This window comes from Branchiostoma floridae, chromosome 1, assembly GCF_000003815.2.
Source record: "Branchiostoma floridae strain S238N-H82 chromosome 1, Bfl_VNyyK, whole genome shotgun sequence".
NCBI lineage: Eukaryota > Metazoa > Chordata > Leptocardii > Amphioxiformes > Branchiostomatidae > Branchiostoma > Branchiostoma floridae.
The window spans coordinates 14,835,813-14,854,268 of NC_049979.1; the positions used below are offsets into that span (position 1 = coordinate 14,835,813).

At 39.8% G+C, this 18,456-nt stretch overlaps 2 protein-coding genes across 3 annotated transcripts; one reads left to right on the plus strand and one right to left on the minus strand.

Annotated features, from left to right (window-relative positions):
• Nucleotide 1: 1 nt before the first annotated feature.
• Nucleotides 2–5,359, minus strand: LOC118409492 (elongation factor 1-gamma-like). The gene is made up of 10 exons (XM_035810550.1): nt 5,210–5,359; nt 4,901–5,059; nt 4,262–4,325; nt 3,317–3,459; nt 2,842–2,985; nt 2,370–2,499; nt 1,795–1,978; nt 1,039–1,211; nt 608–732; nt 2–318 (listed from the first exon to the last, which is right to left on the minus strand). The coding sequence occupies exons 1-10, from the start codon at nt 5,219–5,221 to the stop codon at nt 157–159; spliced, it is 1,296 nt and encodes a 431-aa protein (XP_035666443.1). The 5' UTR covers nt 5,222–5,359; the 3' UTR covers nt 2–156.
• A 954-nt stretch (nt 5,360–6,313) lies between these two features.
• Nucleotides 6,314–18,287, plus strand: LOC118423208 (calcineurin subunit B type 1). 2 transcript variants are annotated; one of them, XM_035831282.1, is made up of 6 exons: nt 6,314–6,446; nt 10,725–10,761; nt 13,108–13,284; nt 14,168–14,227; nt 15,272–15,456; nt 15,983–18,287. In XM_035831282.1, exons 1-6 carry the CDS (start codon nt 6,444–6,446, stop codon nt 16,028–16,030), a joined length of 510 nt encoding a protein of 169 aa, XP_035687175.1. In that variant the 5' UTR covers nt 6,314–6,443; the 3' UTR covers nt 16,031–18,287. The 2 variants fall into 2 exon arrangements, with proteins under 2 accessions (XP_035687175.1, XP_035687166.1); XM_035831273.1 differs by lacking the exon at nt 14,168–14,227 and adding an exon at nt 14,022–14,081 and having other exon boundaries at nt 6,315–6,446.
• Nucleotides 18,288–18,456: the final 169 nt, after the last annotated feature.

The window sequence follows — 18,456 nt, forward strand, 5'->3', positions numbered from 1 at the left end:
CCTTTTGTAGCAGTGTTTTTGTTTTATTGACAGCTTAGTGGAATACTCATGTCTAGCGAGCAAGATTTTCTGTGGGGATGGAGATGTTCGCCCTCCTGGTAGGTGCTGATAAAGTCTACGACATTCTGTATGCAGCGGGGGTCAGGATCTGTCCGTTTACTTGTAGCACTTGCCCTGGTTGTATTTCCTGTTCCCCATGATCTTGAAGTCGCCCTCCTCAGACCAGAATTCCCGGACCAGCAGCTTGGTCTCCTCACTGTCTGGGTCCAGCTTTCGCCACGAGTAGCTCTCATAGTCGATTTGCCAGTCTGGGCTTAGCTGCACAGTAGGGAAAGTGAAACTTTTAGTCCATCTATTGCATGTGACATTGCATTATGATATTCATGTGTTTCTTTGAAGAGAAATATCTGTAGAGAATACTAAATGTGTGGCTTCGCCCACATAACTAATATGCATACAGAATGAAAAGAGTAGATCAGATTAGATTTAGGCATGACTTGTAGGCCTGATATACCTCATGCTAGCATGCTATTAGAGGAAGGGTTGGAAGCCAAGCTAATCTTTCCAGACATTGGACAGAAAACATCACTTAAGATCCAACACTCACAGGGAAAACCAGTTCTTGTCCCCTCATGAGCCAGACTCCTGCGATCTGGTTGTTCTTGTCCTCACCAAAGATGCACACATTAGCAAAGGCATTCTTCCGCAGCTTCTCCAACCGCTGGAACATTCCTACAGAGGGGAAAACCTTTAAGTTAAACTTGACTCAAGAAGGTAGTCACATACTAAGCACAAGTCTTTACAGCCACTTTGCCTCATACATGGACAAGTCAGTCCGAATCAGGCTTCAGCAAAACACGAGGGACACAGCAGCAGGAGTTGTACACTATAGGTAGTCTTATAACAGCTTGTAAGAAATCTTGCATACACAAAAAACAATTCATATACATACACACAAACATATACATCAAATACTACTGTATTACAATCTCTCTGTTACAAGTTGGTATGGAGCAAATGATTTGAAAGGCCACTCACCGCCGACAAGGTTGCAAGTCATGAAGATCATGTTTAGATCGGACTGGTAGAGGTACTCAGAGTACCACAGGGAGTAGCCTTCCTTGTCAAAATGCTCCCAGAAATAAGGCAGCGCTACAGTTAGGGTGTCCTTGTTGGAGTATGTTCTCTTAAACTCGTCCATGTTGAAAGCGCTGAAAAAAACATGCACAAGTAAGTCTCCTGATGCTTAATAATTAAAAAAACTTATAAAGTTACAAATTGCCTGAGTAAGATCTGAAAAAAAATGTGGTATACAAAATAGAATGCAAACATGGCTAAGCGGTCATTCATCTCCTTCAATGGCATAGAGTTTCAATCTGTTTTGTTTCAATTGTACCTCAGAAAAGTGACATTGGGTCATTCTCACTCAGGTCTGTTCAGAGTGGTGCATGATGTCTCATCATTGGTACATTCATGATTCTTGAGGCTAGAGGCTATTTCTATTTGCCTGATGTTGCTTTCACAACATGGCAGATACATTCTGCATAAGACGACTGACATGTTAGGGACTTGCATACACAAAAGCCAGATAAGGTGCCAATTCCAGAATAAACTGGTCCTCTTTGTCCATCCAAATTACTAGGAGTGGTTGAATCTTTTATGTTCCTATATTTTGTTGTGCATTTCTACATTTCAGTTTGCATTTCTGCATTTTGACTATGATGGAAACAGCAAAAAGACCCAGCCATTACCTCTTTGTGGACAATGAAGGATCATGATGAGCAATTTACATACCTCTTTGGTAGAGCAGCAAAAGGGTCAACAGATTTGGGCTCCTTGGGAAGATCATCTGCCTCATCCACTTCCTTCTCCTCCTTCTGTTTCTTTTCCTTCTTCTTCTCCTGTTTGGGCTGCTGAGGCTGCTTTTCCTTCTTGCCACCCTTGTCCTTCTTGGGCGTGAGCTCAGCAAACTTCTTAGCTGTCAACAATACACAGCCAACAATAAACAAAGTGCTTTCAGGGAGCTAATAATTTCGATTAAATAACGCTGTCTAGAAAATCACAAATATGTCAATCAATATGCTTGCATCATGCAATTTTAATACATCTGCCCCAATCTGGGGTTATCTATCGTAAAGATTCCACCTGGGATGACAGATAACCTAGAGGGTGCATCCAATCCATGCACACAAATTTGTAATAGTTATAGCAGAATATTTATAGAAAAAATAGAGGTGTTTGATATGTTGAAGACCAGCACTAGATTGATTGTCATTGGATTATCACTAATCATTAAATACCTAACACTAGAAACAGCAGCCTAGTATCAGACAGCCTACAGTGATATTTCAATATCCATCAGTACTTACCATCAAATTGGGCCATCTTGTCACAAAGCTTGACCACACCAAGGACAGCCTTGAACTGTGGCTGATTGACACATGTCACAAACCATCTGTTCACGTTGACGAAGGGTTGACGGAAGGCAGGTTCAAGAACCTTTCAAAAATCAAATATTACATTTATAAATGATCAATTACATACCAGCAAACAAGTAACAAGTTTGTAACATACAAACAAATCATGCAAAATTTAAAAAGTACTGGGTCTCATCATTTCTCATAATTATTCATTCAGCCTAACAGGATATGCTTCTCTGTCTTTAAATTCAAATAGCCTTGAAACTTTCTTTCATCTTAGTACCATAAACTGTCACAACAACTGTTTTGGATGACATTTAGAACAAGGACTCTCGAGCTCTCAAAATTTCACTGGTGAGCCAAAAAACCAAACAGATACATTTTTCCCTCCTTCCAAAGCATTGTCTCACCCCAAACTCACCTGTTGATAGGGAAGGAGGAGGTTACAGGCCACAGAGATGTCCGCAAGGGAGACACGCTCATCAACCAAGAAAGTACGCGTCTTCAGGTACTCGTTTAAGACAGTCAGGACCTTCTTGATGGCTTCCTTGGCTTGATCAGTGTTCTGAGGAGACAAAAAATCAGTAATTATGCATCTGGTACAACAAATATTAACAGGACATTATTCCCATGTAAGGTTAACTTCAGGGGGCTTTAATGTGATTTTTTTCTAAGAAAAAATGTTGAGGATGTATGTAGAGCATGTAAGAGTGTCTATCTTAAGCTGAATATAGACTACCACACTTTCCCACAAGTAATCCTACAAATGTTAGAGGATCCCTAGCCATAATTGGCCTCTGATATCACCTCTGAACCCATTAAACCAGACAAAGCCCAAACCATGAGTCTTGGTAAACTTTGAGAAGGAAAAGAGTTCAAAGACAGTATCTGTTTACCCCCTTGTTGTACTGCATGATCCCCAGGGTTGGGTAGACCCATGCACATGCAGCTGGGAGGATCTCGCTGTCAGCAAAGTTCACCCACTGTTGGACCAGCGCAGCAGACTTGGGACTGGTGCCCCGCAGCTGATCATTGCCCACTGGAACAAGATTAATATTACGTCAGTAATTATATCAGCGGGATTTTGGCAAGTCTCAAGTACATTGTACGTGCGATTGGGTCAGCAATCCTGAGGAAGGCCATATGTATGGTCAGGTATTCATTAAGTCACTTTTCTTACTTTGGATTAGACGTTAAAACATACATCAGGGTAGCAGTCTTGCTCTTACTGGATTCCAGTGTGAGTTACAATTATTCCATACCTTAAGTACAAGGATAGAAATATACATGTATCTGTATGTTGAAGACAGTTCCCAAATTTTTATCTAGTTTCTACACGAGCATCAGACCGAGATGTATCATCAGGACTTCAGTATTACGTCCCCGTATAAAATACGGTCATCATTTGCAGGTTGAGTTTTGTTTAATTCAATTACAATTCTACAGATAACTGATAAGGCATTGAACATGGCCATCCTTGCCTTCAAATGCTGGGACCTGAAGACGAACAAGAACATGCGATGTATGCAATGAGCTATACATATCGTGCAACACTTACTCCTTAAAGAACACCTACTCATAACATTCACTATAAGTGTCAAGCAAGTTTACATTATATAAATTTACTTAAGGTAAAACTTCATCCTTTTGCCAAGCAGCTGACTATCAGTTTATGAATCCAATGAAGTAAGAATAAGAAGGCCTTTTCGACAAGACAAAACATTGCATAATGCATATTATCATTAGATGTTTTGGAAGCTAATGCTGATGCAAGAACCTGTAATAATACTGCTGTAGAAATTCTACAAGCAGAGGCTGGATGGTGAAGCAAATTGACTTACAGTAATAAGCGATGGCGTTACTCTCGAAGAGGCATGTGCCATCCTTGCCTTCAAATGCTGGGACCTGAAGACGAACAAGAACATGTGATGACAATATGTTGGTGATACATTGTATCGAAAGAGCAACATAGTTTTCTTCTTTTTTTTTTTTTTACATTTATTGCAATATGAACTGTAGCAAAATCTATCATGCAAAGATAGAAAATAACATTTTGGTTTGAATAAAATAGTTTGTATGTAAGATTTCACTGACTACAGTCCACACTCCACAGTAAGGTATGCACGTGTTTCATGCTATAGATTTATCATACTAGATTTTTCCATGCCCCCCTCCCCCAATAGAGTCTAATAAAAAAAAAAGTAATATGTTTCCATAACTAGAAAGTGTATAACATCCGGTTACCGATAATCTTAGAATTGTACTGACATGAAAATAAAAACTCAATGCATCAATTACGAGCCGCACATTTCAAGTTAAGCGTTCTGGCTATTCTTTACACTGAAGTGGTGCTCTAACATTACTGACGTGGCGAACAGACGACTTTTGCAAATATTTTCCGCCATGTGTGATTTGCATGCTGAACAAATTTTTCCCTGTCTGAAAAAAAAGGAGCACAATCAATAAAGAAATTGACGTACCTTCCCGACGGGGAATTTCTTGAGAAAGTCAGGCGTCTTGTTGGTTTCGCCGAGTTTGAAGGCCGGCGGGTCCGAGACCACGTTCAGCTGGGCACCGCTGTACTGTGCGGCGACCTGGGCCTTGTAGGCCCGGAAGTTACCCGGGTAGGTATATAACGTCTGGAAAAACACAATTTCACACACAATCGACAAAATATCAACACAAACACATAAAGTGACATCTTCTCAATATGAAATGACCCAAAACTGAGAAGTTGTCATTACATTTAACGCCGGATGGGCGAGATTTGAGCAGAAGTTCCAACTTACACCAGAGGCCATTGCCGCAACAGGGGGAAAGAGAATGCGCAGACGGCCGACAGAGGCAACGTGGATTGCGCAAGTTGCAATATGCAAGCAACCAGCAGAGGGCGCCGTTACAAAGTCCAGTTGAATGTTCAAGCAGATGTTAGGGTCGTGGCAGGAGGAAATTCGTAAGTCAGATGAACATTTTTTTTTAAATCGAATCTGACCCACAACCCTAACGTTATATAGGGTCCTTGAGTATAATCTTTCGGCAATCTGTGAAATGCAGCCTTGGCATAGTTCACAGTTCTGCTTGCCCTAGGCCTGCACTTCTTCATTATTAAAGATAGACCCAGAATGGCGGCCTTTGTCATTTCCCACTTTTCAAACTTTCAAGCAATTTCAGATTAACTTACCCGTCTCTTCATATTCACCATCATCATACAGATAACTTGTAAGGTAAGTCCCTCGTGGTTTATTCTTATGATAATAGTGAGGGTCGATTGGATAATTAAGTATAGAGGTGTGGTCATAGCCTCAAACAGGCTAAGCGGTTTTGACTAGTGAAAATCAGTAATGTTACAACATATGGCAGATGATTGGCTAGAGAGTCAGCCCACTGTAACTGTGGGCTAACAAATTAGCAAATAAGATCCAGTGCTGACCAAGCTCCCCCTGGCAAATTATTCTTCCCGCCTGGCCATGGCTAGCTTTTATTCTGCCAGCACAGTCTGGTAAAAGTAGGTTGCAATTATAACGCCTTGGTCTGATGGAGATATTACATACAACGTATATATGAGGACATACATTTTACTAATGTTTAGTAAGTGGAGAGCACTACTGTGGAAGCCGCGATATTCAAGATCTTCCAGTCACGTGTTGCCGCAGAAAAGTAAGTTACAACTACAACACTGGTGTTTGACCAGGCAAGGATAAACAGACAAATGTTATACGGATTATCATTGATTAAAGCAGAAATTACCTGACGCGTATGGCCACTATGAAAAAGCCAAAACATTCAAGAAGAATGTGGGCTTTACACAGAAGAAGGGAAGAGACAAGTGGTCATTTATGAACCGTTATGCGTTTTATAGATGAGTCGCTAGAGGCCGCCATTCATCAGCTACAAGCCGATTGGTCCACTTCCGGGATTATCCATATTTGGATACCCAATATCCCGGATGTACAATTTTGGGGTTGCTGAGGACAGGGATCGATTTCTGGTCGTAGGGTAGAAAACCGCAGAAAATTAGCCAAAATGGTAAGTAATGGAGATTTTTGCGTGTATTTGTTAACTACATATTTTTCTTGACATTCTCAAGGTCAGGTCTGAGGGACGGAACGCCTATTTTAGCCGCCAAACAGGCGTAACATCCTCGCTATAATCAGCGCGACTGTCCTGCATCTCCAACCCGTGAAGCTCTCGAAAATATCAGGCCGATTTACAAATTCGGGTCAATGTTATGCCCGTAACACGCCCTCTGGCATATCAACAAATGTCCGGAGATCCTTGAAAAATGTCCAGCATTCTCTCCAGCAAGGCGTGTCTTGGTCGTTGATACTATTTTCTGAAGGTGCGAAGCACCGAGGGACGACCGATATTTTTGACATACCGGCTGTGAATATTTAGAGCCCGACCCACCCCAGCCCCAAATCACCGCTGTTTTGTTCGCCGCTGATTTGTGAATTCCACTAAAAACATACTGGATTTCCAGCCTAGAGACACAGGACTGCAGACAGGGCATGTGCAGGCAATATTGTCTAATTTTACATCAACAGGTATAATCTGGATAGATTCATGTTGGAAAATATTAGTTTGGGTATTAATGTTTTGGTTTGGGTTCGTGACAGCTTTATGTAACGTTATGTTGCCTAATTCACTTGGGGAAGACACATTGCCACAGGCATCATGGCATATTTAATGATTATAAATAATCTACTAGTATTTATTCATCCGCATCAGTCTTCAGGAAATTAAATCTGTGGTATCTACTTATTGGGCAGCTCATCAACACAGCCACAAGTAAAAGAGAAACACATCTCTAGGCTTTTATATAAAACTTCCATATTGACAAATATTACAATACGCTTGTTACACTATTTTCTGCCAACTGTTGACATCTGCACACCATACCTGGACCCCTTTACTGTAAATGCAGAAATGTTTGCGGTGGTTTTATGTTTACGGTTTTTGCGTTGCAAATTTACCGCAAACTTAAAACCACCGCAAACATTTTTTCCATGGCAGTAAGAGACTACAGTGCATGGTGCTACCGCGAACTTAAAACCACCACAAACAGTCCTTTTTCCCCGCTGCCACGAAATTAATTCCCTGCGAACTTAAATGCATTTACAGTAATACGCAGTATCCTACCACAGATCACCCCATACCCTCACCCCTTACACAGTAGTTCCCTTCCACACACCTCACCCCACAGGTAATACTTGAGATTTTGTAGCTAGGTCCAGAAATGCGTATGATATTGCCATCAGTTCTGCCTCAGCAGGTCCCCAGACAGGGTGAAATGTGGAAAGGTCAAACTGATGTATGAAGATTAGATGGGCCAGGGGAGGTGAGAAACTGGTGCAGTGGTTTTATCTGTCATCACACACAGAAACTGTGTTTCCTTGGTTCTTGTGGAAGTGCCTTTTGATGGGTCGGGTGGGGTGAGGAGAAGGTTGACAAGAAAAAAATCTCTTACTATTGACATGGAAGTCCCATCCTTTCCATGATTTCCCTATAGTCACAAATTGCTGTTATACACAGTAACAGTTGTAATTGTTTTTTTTTATCTATAAGAGTATTACATGCATGAGGTGATGATTGCAATCTGCCACAACAGCACTTTCCCTCTCCCAGCACCCCTGGATTGGTCATTTCCTCTTCCCAAGGATGCAATCAGTAGAATGAGAAGGTAAATTTGCTCCATGTCACATTATGAAAATAAATCCTTTCTTTGTCATCAAAAATTAAGAAAGCAAAATCCTATACTAAATGTTTTGCAGTTATTCACAGTGTTAAATTTTCCAGCAAATCACAAGCACATTACATGAGACTTACTTCAAATCATATATTTAAAGGAAAGGATGCCTGGTGGTTGGAAAGGCGATACATGTATTTCAAAGTAAAAGAATAATTTCATTATCATGGTTTTGTAAAATGTATTTTTAAAAAAATTTAATGGGTCAATCATTCACCAGCTGTGCATTGGACTGGTCTATAACAATTTAATGAAAATTAATGTTAATTGTATTGGAGGTCCTTTCTGTGCTACAAATACTTTTTTGGCATACTTAAATTTACATAACAATTCAAAGTCTTACTTTATGAATTACATGAGTTAACATCTCTGTATGTTTAAGGCACGATCTAGACACGGTTTTTCCCGATATCGGCGAGCCAACAACCTCTCACCGACAGCTTTTTTTTCAGCGTCTAGATGGAACTGCAATATCGCCATAAAGATATCGGGAAAATTTCTCCCGAAAGGTCCGGACCATTCGTACGATAGCCTAGCAGGGGTCCCCGATAGCTTAGCAGGGGTCCCCGACAGCTTCCTCGCGCGGGTAGATGTATCCCGACTTCGGGAAGGCTCATTAGCATTCAACGCGGGCTCATTAGGCTATGTAGCTGTTTATGACTGCAAGCGCCATGGGTGTCCCGTGGCCAACGTTCCAGATCCCTCCCGACACATCCACAGATATCGGTAAAAACTGTGTATAGATTGGGCCTTAGTCTACTGTTGTTGTTTTTTTTGTTGTTTTTTTTAAACTTTAAACTTAGTCTACTGGTTTGTGTTGACTTGCTTTGCTACACTAGACCAATAGGTCACAATTTAAACCATGGCCATTTCTTCAAGTACAAGTGATTTGGACATGGTTTTGTCAGCTGTTTTGTCCTCATATCATCAGTTCTCCACTACCATTTAATCCCCTGGTCGTACTGACAGCTGCTGCAATTTTCTGACTGTCCCAGCACAGAATAGAAAGGATGCCATTACATTCAAATGTTCCAGATAATAACTGTACCTTTGGGATTTATCAGAACGAATGATTTATCAGAAAGAATGTATGAACATATTTGTAATTTTTTTGTTGTGTTCGATAGTTCTTGAAAATAGGTTTCTTGAGTTCTATCAATCAGTCATCAAGTTTGTAATGATAAGAGTCATGTCTTACTAATCCTTAGCAAACTGGATCTGCAGAATTTTCATGGGTGTGTCTGCTTCAAACAACTATGTGAGATGTGTTCAACATTTTCGTGCCACAATGATGCACATTGTCAGATGTTAACACTTTTATTTCTATGGAGACTTCTAGCTTCACATTCATCTGACTTCACAATTGACAATTACCAGAATGATATTGGATGAATGATTACAACTAGGCAAGCATTAAATAGAGCCATCTAACTAACCTTTCTGAAAGGTATTTGCCGGAGAATACAAAGTTACCTCCTGTAAAAATTACATTCCAAATGGGATGGGATATATCCATTTATCTGGCTTGTTTTGTCATCACATTTGTCCTACCTGGAGCAAACTAGTTGATTAAAGTGTTCCTATGTATAAGACATTCACTCCATCATGTCATTAGATGGATAGTTTGATTACTGGTTAAAAATTCTGCATCAGACCCTCAAGGTCAGAGATGTCACCCAGAGATGTCACAAACTGCAGACATCTCACAACGTGTCAGCATGTAAGATGGACTACAATGGCCATAAACCTAAATTTACTATGTTTAAATATTAATGTTGCTTTCCATTGATAACTTTCTCCTAGTTCAGGCAGCCTTTTGGCTCCAAATTTTTTGGTATGATGTCAGACAACCCAGGGGAGGTTAATGTAGTTTTTCTCATTTGTCAAATGAGGATTTCAGCTGTGCTAGTTTGAAAGGGCAGCGACAGTGCAAACAATTTTTGTCACCCTCCCTCCATTTCTGGCATTCACTCCCTCCCCTTCAATTTTGGAAATTTTTTTGAATGCCCCTTCACTTTTGCCTCCCCTCCCTTCCCCCTGCACCTCATGAATGGACCAGTCCTAATTGAAATTCTGTATGGATGACCCCCAGTTCTCTCCCAGTCCAGGTTATGGGCTAATTAAACATTATGTCACATGTACACACTTTTGTACGCATGACACGAACCCCACCAGACAATTTGTACCAAGATTTGACTTGTCACGTACACTGGTGATGAAAATTTAGCTCATGAATGTAATGTCAGGAAGGAAGTACGTACTTCAAACACCACTTGTTGTAACAGGTAAGGATGGTTTTTTGTGTACTTCGTCAATTACATTTCGAATAGGCACAGCGTTGGCTGGATCAAATGGGAAACACTGATACTAGAAATTAGAATGTTACACAGTACAAGTGGGTCTTGGACCTCTTGGTCTAGACTTAGGTAGTATTCACTATAGTTTAGCGTCAAAAATCTTTTGTATGATTTAAGTAATGGTTGATGAAAACCACTTCACAGCAAGCTTTGTACAACAGTGGACAAAATTAACAGATATTTTTTGTGTTTCCATTTTAGGGGAATGAATCGTCCCTTCCAGAAATGTGCACACATTGTAAGTATACCAGCTTTTCTTTCTGTCTGAAGAAAATCATGGCATATAACCTGATATAGCCCAGAGAGTACAGTTAGTCGATAGCTAAGTAGCTCAGATGTATACATATTTTTGTGATATGACATCTTAGCTTTCATATCATCATAAATCAACGGAATCTTTCTTTATCATTCAAGCCTTACACGTTTCAAAGATTCACAATTGTAATGCTGGTATGGATGACTTTGCCCAACATTGGTGTTTTTCCCTGTTCAGCAGATTCATTGCATAATTAGAACTTGCAGATGAACATTGTCACTCTTGAAGATATACCATAGACAGTTGGATTTTTTTAAGGTTATAGACTGTTACTTTTTACCCATATGTATTAGATTTATTAGTATTATTCTCACTCTTCTGTAAGCAGGGGGTTAAGTTGACACATTGTTACATGTATGTGATTAGGTAAACAATCAGGACTCAAAATTCATCATGGTTAACTGAGGGTAAATTTTACAAGTTATCTTCTCTGTGTGACAGACTTGTGAGGATGACAAAGTCACCCAGAATTGTAGTTGCTGTCTGTCCTTTTAATCTTCAAATTTGATGTATGGATGAGCAAGTGACAGAAAAAAAAGGTTAAATTATGTGACCATGAGAATAGATATATCTGTCTGTCAAAGAATGCTGTCACATGAGATGCCATCATTGTCCGTGCAAACAAAACAGGTAATTTCCTGTCAAGCTATTTTGTTTCAACTTGGCTACAGTATAATCTGTTGTACAAATCATCTCATGAGTCATGAGAAGCAGGAGTCACTGCATTTTCCCTGACCTCCAGCTCTTGATAAACATCATCCTTGGCACTGCAGCTCCCATTGCAAAGGACTGAAATATTCATCTCTGATTTTTTTACTGGGGTAGACCTTACTGTCAGTGTCTGCTTTTCAGGGAGGCACTGCAGGTACATGAACAGTATACCCAGAAGGACAAAATTTTTGCACACAGTTCACAACCATAGGAGATACCTGAGACAATGATAACAACACTGTGCCAGTGTTCAGGGGGCAGAAGAGTGCCAGCAGAGAAAGAGAGTCAGAGGCTCTAAATGTTTAGGTATAAACTTTCCTAATGTGTGCATAAAAGCTCATCTGTATATGTGGGTACAAGTATAAACCTTCCACACATAAGGTATTCAGTATTCAGTTCAAAACCACAGATGACAAATAAGGTGACTCCCAGATATATATACAGCCTTCAAAGTTGTCCTAATCTAGAAATGGCTGTAGTAGGGAAATTTGCCAAATTTTGTTTGTTGTGTTGGAACAAAGTTAAGCTGTTTACAGTATAATCTTTCCGGTATCATAGACCAGTGCTCAGTATTGAGCCGGTATTGGCAGTCAATATGTTTGGACCCAAGGGGCAAGTCTTTGGCTGTGGTCCCTTTTGTCCATCCAGCTAATGTTGCACCTGCCCCATCCAATATTTATTTCCTACCTCCTGTACAAAAGGTCCCATGATATTCTGAACTGCTTCCCCAAAAGCTTTCATCAAAATTTGTTCACCTTGCCATAATGCTTTAGAAATTCAGTTGATCAGCGCTTTACATAGCACTTACAGTACTTATTGTTGTCATGAAGAAAAATTATGGGAATGAGCAACTAATATTATATGAGTAATGGTAATAAGTGGAACATATATCACACAAATTATCTCCCTTTCAGATGACAACATTCATCACATTGAAATGTAACTGTGCTACCATTGTACAATCACATTGTGTATAGGATTCAAAATGTTACTTTGTACAGTCTTCTCAACCATTGTGACTTGCTGTACTCCTCTTCATAAAGGAGTACACTTTTACCAACATGTTTCATTAAGAGCTTACCAGTGTTTACATCTCTTTACCCTTTAACTTCCCTACCAGATGAAGAAGGACCAGGCCAGGAATTACTGTGTATGCTTGAATAACAACAAAACCTCTGCACCAAAGACTGCTCCACTACCCCACTCACTAACAAGCCAACATGCATGTTACTATTGTTAGACAAAGGCACACCAACTTGGCTTCTTGGATGTCAGCAATCAAGTTCATTGTGCATCAAGTTCATTGTGCATCAAGTTCATTGTGCATGAGAAGGGAAAACTCTTCTGGTATTCACCTGCTGATAGCAAACTTTCACCATCAAACAAACTTCTTTCAAAAGATGTCTCTTCTTTTAAATCAGAGTAAGACAGATGGCAGTTTGTTGTGTCTTTAGGTTTTATCACAGGTGGCTTGCATGGTATGTCTCTCTCATGCTGTGAGAGATACCTTATCTCAGTGTGTTCTTGTAGTCCTGACATTTACCCCCTTTCCTTCAGTTGACCCGGAGGAAATCCGCAGGTTAGGGAAGCGGTTTAAGAAGCTGGACCTGGACAACTCGGGGTCCCTGTCGGTGGAAGAGTTCATGTCGTTACCAGAGCTGCAGCAGAACCCACTGGTCCAACGGGTTATTGACATTTTCGACCAAGACGGCAATGGAGAGGTGGACTTTAAAGGTACCTGCAGGGATGGCTGTGTTGTGATCTGTTGTACATAAACAATACATGCAAGGAATTAAGGATACTAGTAACAAAAGCATGAACAAGGGAGTCGTGGAAGTTTCTATATTTTTGAAGATGATAAAGATTTCTAGTTTCTATTTGTAGAAGACAGGTGTTAAGATGGAACAGAACTTGAGCCATGCTACTTGTGGCACGTATGATAGTAGGGGAATATGTTTAGATAGAAGGATAACTCCCTTCAGACTTGGACAGCCCCTGTTTATTTGAAGTATTTCATGCTGTACAGATTTTATTGATGCAATAGTGTCAGAAATTAGTTTTGTTGTGTATTTTTGATCCTCATGACTTTTGCCTCTGTTTTAAGTTTTCAGTATTTGCTCCAATCACAGCAGGCCCTTCCACAGAGTCAACTTTTGTGTTTGTGTGTGTATGTGCCATAACACCAGTCACTTTTAATACTTTAAAATTTGGTTCTGTAACAATTTGTTGAAGTTGAATATCTGCATATGTTATGTCATCTGGTATAATAATATTGCAGACATTATGACAGAGGATAAGATATCAAGATATGGCTGGAAACGTACTATTTCAATTAACTTTTCAAAACTTCACAAGACAGTACAGTACAGTACAACTTTCTGCTCTTGAAATTAGTCGTCTAACTTTTCAAAAGTGACCGGTGTTTGTTGTAGTGGTAGCCGCCTAACTTTGACTTGTCTCTCCGCCTGCAGAATTCATAGAAGGAATGTCGCAGTTCAGTATGAAGGGAGATAAGAACACCAAGCTAAGATGTGAGTATATAGGTTGGGTTGGCATGCGGCTTTTCCTTTTTTTCCACACTACACCTTTTTCTGCCTTCTTTCTCCTTCTCATGCAGAGTTTATAGAGGGCATGTCGCAGTTTAGTGTGAAAGGCGACAAGCAGTCAAAACTCAGATGTAAGTACGTGACAAGGCGGTGTTTCATTGTCGGCACCGTAGATGTAGCGCTCGTAGTGGTAGCTCTGTAGATGGTGTCAGCCCCTGTGACGGTAGCTAGACCCTCAGCCCAGCTGCACTTGTCTCCGCCTTTCACGGACCCTGTTTTGTAACCAGTCAGCACCTGGTTCCTTCCTTTGTGTTTCCACAGTCATGTGCTTTTCGTCATGTTGCATATTTTCTCACAACTTGCATGCAGCACTTGCCTTGTTGTTTATATAATTGTAGCTCTGCACTGTTGCTTTATCTGTTTTTTGTTGTTATGTATTTCATGTATGGTGATTACAAATAGGTTAAAGGAAAGTCTTTGTGAAAAAGGTCAATGCTCATTTGCATATAACATTAAGTCATATTTTCTACACAAATCACAAAGTACCAAGACTTACATTGTAGATATTAGAGACCATCTGCAGATTAAAAGGCTGATAGCTACATTCCACTGTAACTTCCAGGGCAGTTTTTTATGGTTGGTACAAATTGTGGTAGAATAGGAAATGGAGATAGATCAGGTTGTACAACTTTTTTGTCATGATGAATAATCCAACTGTAGCCACATATATACAGTATAGACATTTTAAACCCAGTGCAACATGGCTGCACCTTGGCATCCACACAGACTTTCAGTTTCATATGAAAGTCAGCTCAGTTTACAGCAAAATGGAAATCCTTGCAACTTTGATTGCAGAGAGAGTGGTGTACTCCCAATACAGTATAATTTAGGGTTGAAGACATAAATATCTACAGTCCTGTAGCCCCATCTTGGGTAATATTGACACATAGTTAAGAATTTTGTACTTCATGGATTGTTGATCACTTACAAGAAGCAGTTGATGCAGAGAGAGCTCCTGTACAATCCTACCAACAATTACCTTCAACCTCTATGACATGAACAAAGACAGCTTTGGAGTTGTTGAATGATTGCAAGAATCCACAGGTAACACTGAACAAACTGGCACCTTGGCTACATAACTTAAAGGTATTTGGAACCATGCCTCCTCTCCACAGTTGCCTTTAAGATTTATGACATGGACAAAGACGGCTACATCTCCAATGGGGAGCTGTTCCAGGTGCTGAAGATGATGGTGGGCAGCAACCTGAAGGACACACAGCTGCAGCAGATCGTCGACAAAACCATCATCAATGCAGACAAGGACGGCGACGGGAAGATTTCTTTTGAAGAATTTTGTGAAGTAAGTATCTGTCAATCAGACAACATGTCACTGTTGTTTCCCCAACCTGTTTGTATTAGTGTGCATATTTACAACAGCAGTATCAGTGTTCTCGCCAGGCCTTTTCAACATAGGGGGTTCCTACACTGTGATTTAGGCTCATACACTGTGATATGCTGTGTTTCAACCAGCAATGGGGGCTTTTCTGTTGTTTTGTAACAAAGTTTACAAAATGTTGGCTTATGTCAGTACATTTGGCCTGGTGAGAGCACTGAGTATGAGTATGCTTGAGGTAAGCAGTCTATGGTGTGTAGCCTGGTCCAGCCCTTAAAAGGGCTATTTCTCCCTACAACAAATGTTTGATTATTATGGCTAAATGCCTTTTGACAAGTTCTCATGAACCTCAGGAAAAGTCAGTGTCCTGGCATATAATGCTGTTGTGTACATGTGCAATAATTCTGATCTTAAATAATATACATGGATGAAATACAATGTAGCTTTCAAACCAGAACATTGTCTAAATTCCATTGTCTCCTTTCTGTCCCAGGTTGTTGGAAGTATGGATATCCACAAGAAGATGGTGGTGGAGGTGTAATACTCCACAGTTTATGTTCAGCTCTTTCAACCACTATACTCACTTTGTGTAACTCTCAACTTTGTACACTATTTTGTCATCCTTGCAACTGGTGTCATTAAGATCCTGTAAGCTTTACGTTTCTGTTGTACATGGCATTTGGTACGTGTTATTGTTGCTGCATAATTTATGTTATCCAATCTGGGGAGGCCACCAAGACTGCATTGATGATAAGGAAATGTCTCAGGTTGAAATCTCACAGGAAGTCAAAGATTTAGCAACAATTTGTGCTAGTAGGAAAAGTTCAAAATGAGGTAGTAAGGATGGGTATGATGTCTGGATACCTTCAGACCAAAGTTTAAAGCAATACCTTTACATGTCTTGCCGAGCTTTGTATGATTGGGTGCTAGGGTGGGAAAACTGACTTATAGCTCTCATAAGGTTAGCTTTTATTCACCATCCTGTGACATACAATTGACTTGATATCAATGCTGTTTTCTGTCATGGAGAAACTACTTTGATATCAAGGCTATTTTCTGTCAGCAGCAAACTTCAACCTTATCCTGTGCTACATGCCAATGCTCTAGAGGCTGCTTGGGACTACTACATGACAACTGACGATTGGTATCTGAATCCAAATATGTCCACAAATGAACAACCACATGGCTGACTATCTTATGATCTGGAGCTTGGCATGTTTGCTTGGGGTAACTGGACTTGTTTCAAAAGTCGTCAACAATCATAAATCAACAGTCTTAAACTCCATGTAGTGGTTGCACCATAAATACAAATTTGTACCTTGTAGATTTACTAGTCAGCAAATATTTTCTTTGTGAAATCATTTCCAGTAGTCAATTACTGAGTGCCAAGTAGATTATGCTGGCTACAAAGAAAAATGTTTTACCGAAGAAATGTAGGAGGGCACAGGAGAAGGATGAATGTTGCGTACCTCATTATAGCAAAATTTTACTTTGCTCTGGAAAATGCATAATATTATCTACAATTGTGAATAGCACCAGTATTAACTTTTGAAAACTACTTCTTGTTAGATTTCTTCCACAAACGTTTTTCTACCACCATCTGTGGACATCCAGTAGTTCCAATGTCACGAGAGAATCTGGGTAACTACCAGACAGTTCAGTGGACATGATGCATACATTACGTCAGTATCAATGAGGATAGCTATGCTGTGTCGTGAGACAAATTTTATAGAATGTATTACGTATTTTAACATACCTAAAAGATGATGTTGCTGAAACGCTCAAATTTGCATTTTCAATTCCTAAGACATATCCCTCAAAAAGTGAGCACTACATGAAATCACCATTTTTGTATATACTAATACAAAAAGACAATAACTTAGTTTGTAAATTTCCTTTGGTCATTTGTCAGGCTTGTGAAGGAAGTATTCTTTTTTCTGTTGAGTTCAGTATTGTGGAATGTTATGAGTAGTTTTTGGTGGTGGAGGGTATTTCTGAACTTAATATTAACTTTGTGGTTAGTGTAATGTTTGTATATATTGTGCGTGTTGGTGCCGCTGTCCTGTATAACCTAGAAACTGTCCTCCCAAGTATGCTGACAACTTTAATAGCAGTTGAAACCTCTTTTGCCATGGGTTGTTTATACAGAAAAAATGGACTGAAGCAGTGACTGAACCAGAAGGATGTGTTTCTACATCCAAACAGGTTTTACACAAGGCAAAAGTGGAATTCATGGACTTGTCTTAATCTTCTTCTATTGGACTGGTATCCATAATTCATGCATGCCAGATAAGCAATTTGGAAATTATCTGATTGTTAAAGATGTAGCCTTGTCAGGATTCATTTTCAGTGTCGGTATAGGCTGCATGAAAGAAACAAGCATCAGATTTTGCGAAGATCCAGGTGTTTGTTCATCTCAGTGGTAAACAGGCCCATCAAACATGTAGGGCAAGTTTACTTGTCTCTTTAGCTTGAAGGTTGACACACCATGGTCAACATAGCTAGATGCTAGATGCTAGACTGGATGTTAAACAAGAAGACATTTTTACTAAGATCAGACGTCCCTGAATTCCAGCTTTGTCAAACCAAGGAGCTTTGATGTAACCCTTGGTCAAACAGGAAAGATCATCTTGATCAGAGCAGGGGTGGTGCCAGGGTTGACAGGAGAAAATGGTATATGTAGTCATGCTTGCATGCTTCAAATTAGGGGCAAGAGAAGAGAATATTGATTAATGAACAAATAATTGTAATACTTTAATTCTAATACAAAAAAAAAGTAAAGTGATTGGTCTGGTCAAGAGAGTGGTGTGACTTCATTTTGTGATGTTTCTTGTACATTTTGTATATTTATAGTCTCACTTGTATAACATCTGGAAAAGTTAGTACAACAAGAATCAGATTTTAATGATTTAAAGTACAGTCATGTACTTCATGTCAATAAAAACAGAATGATTTGGAAATGCTATG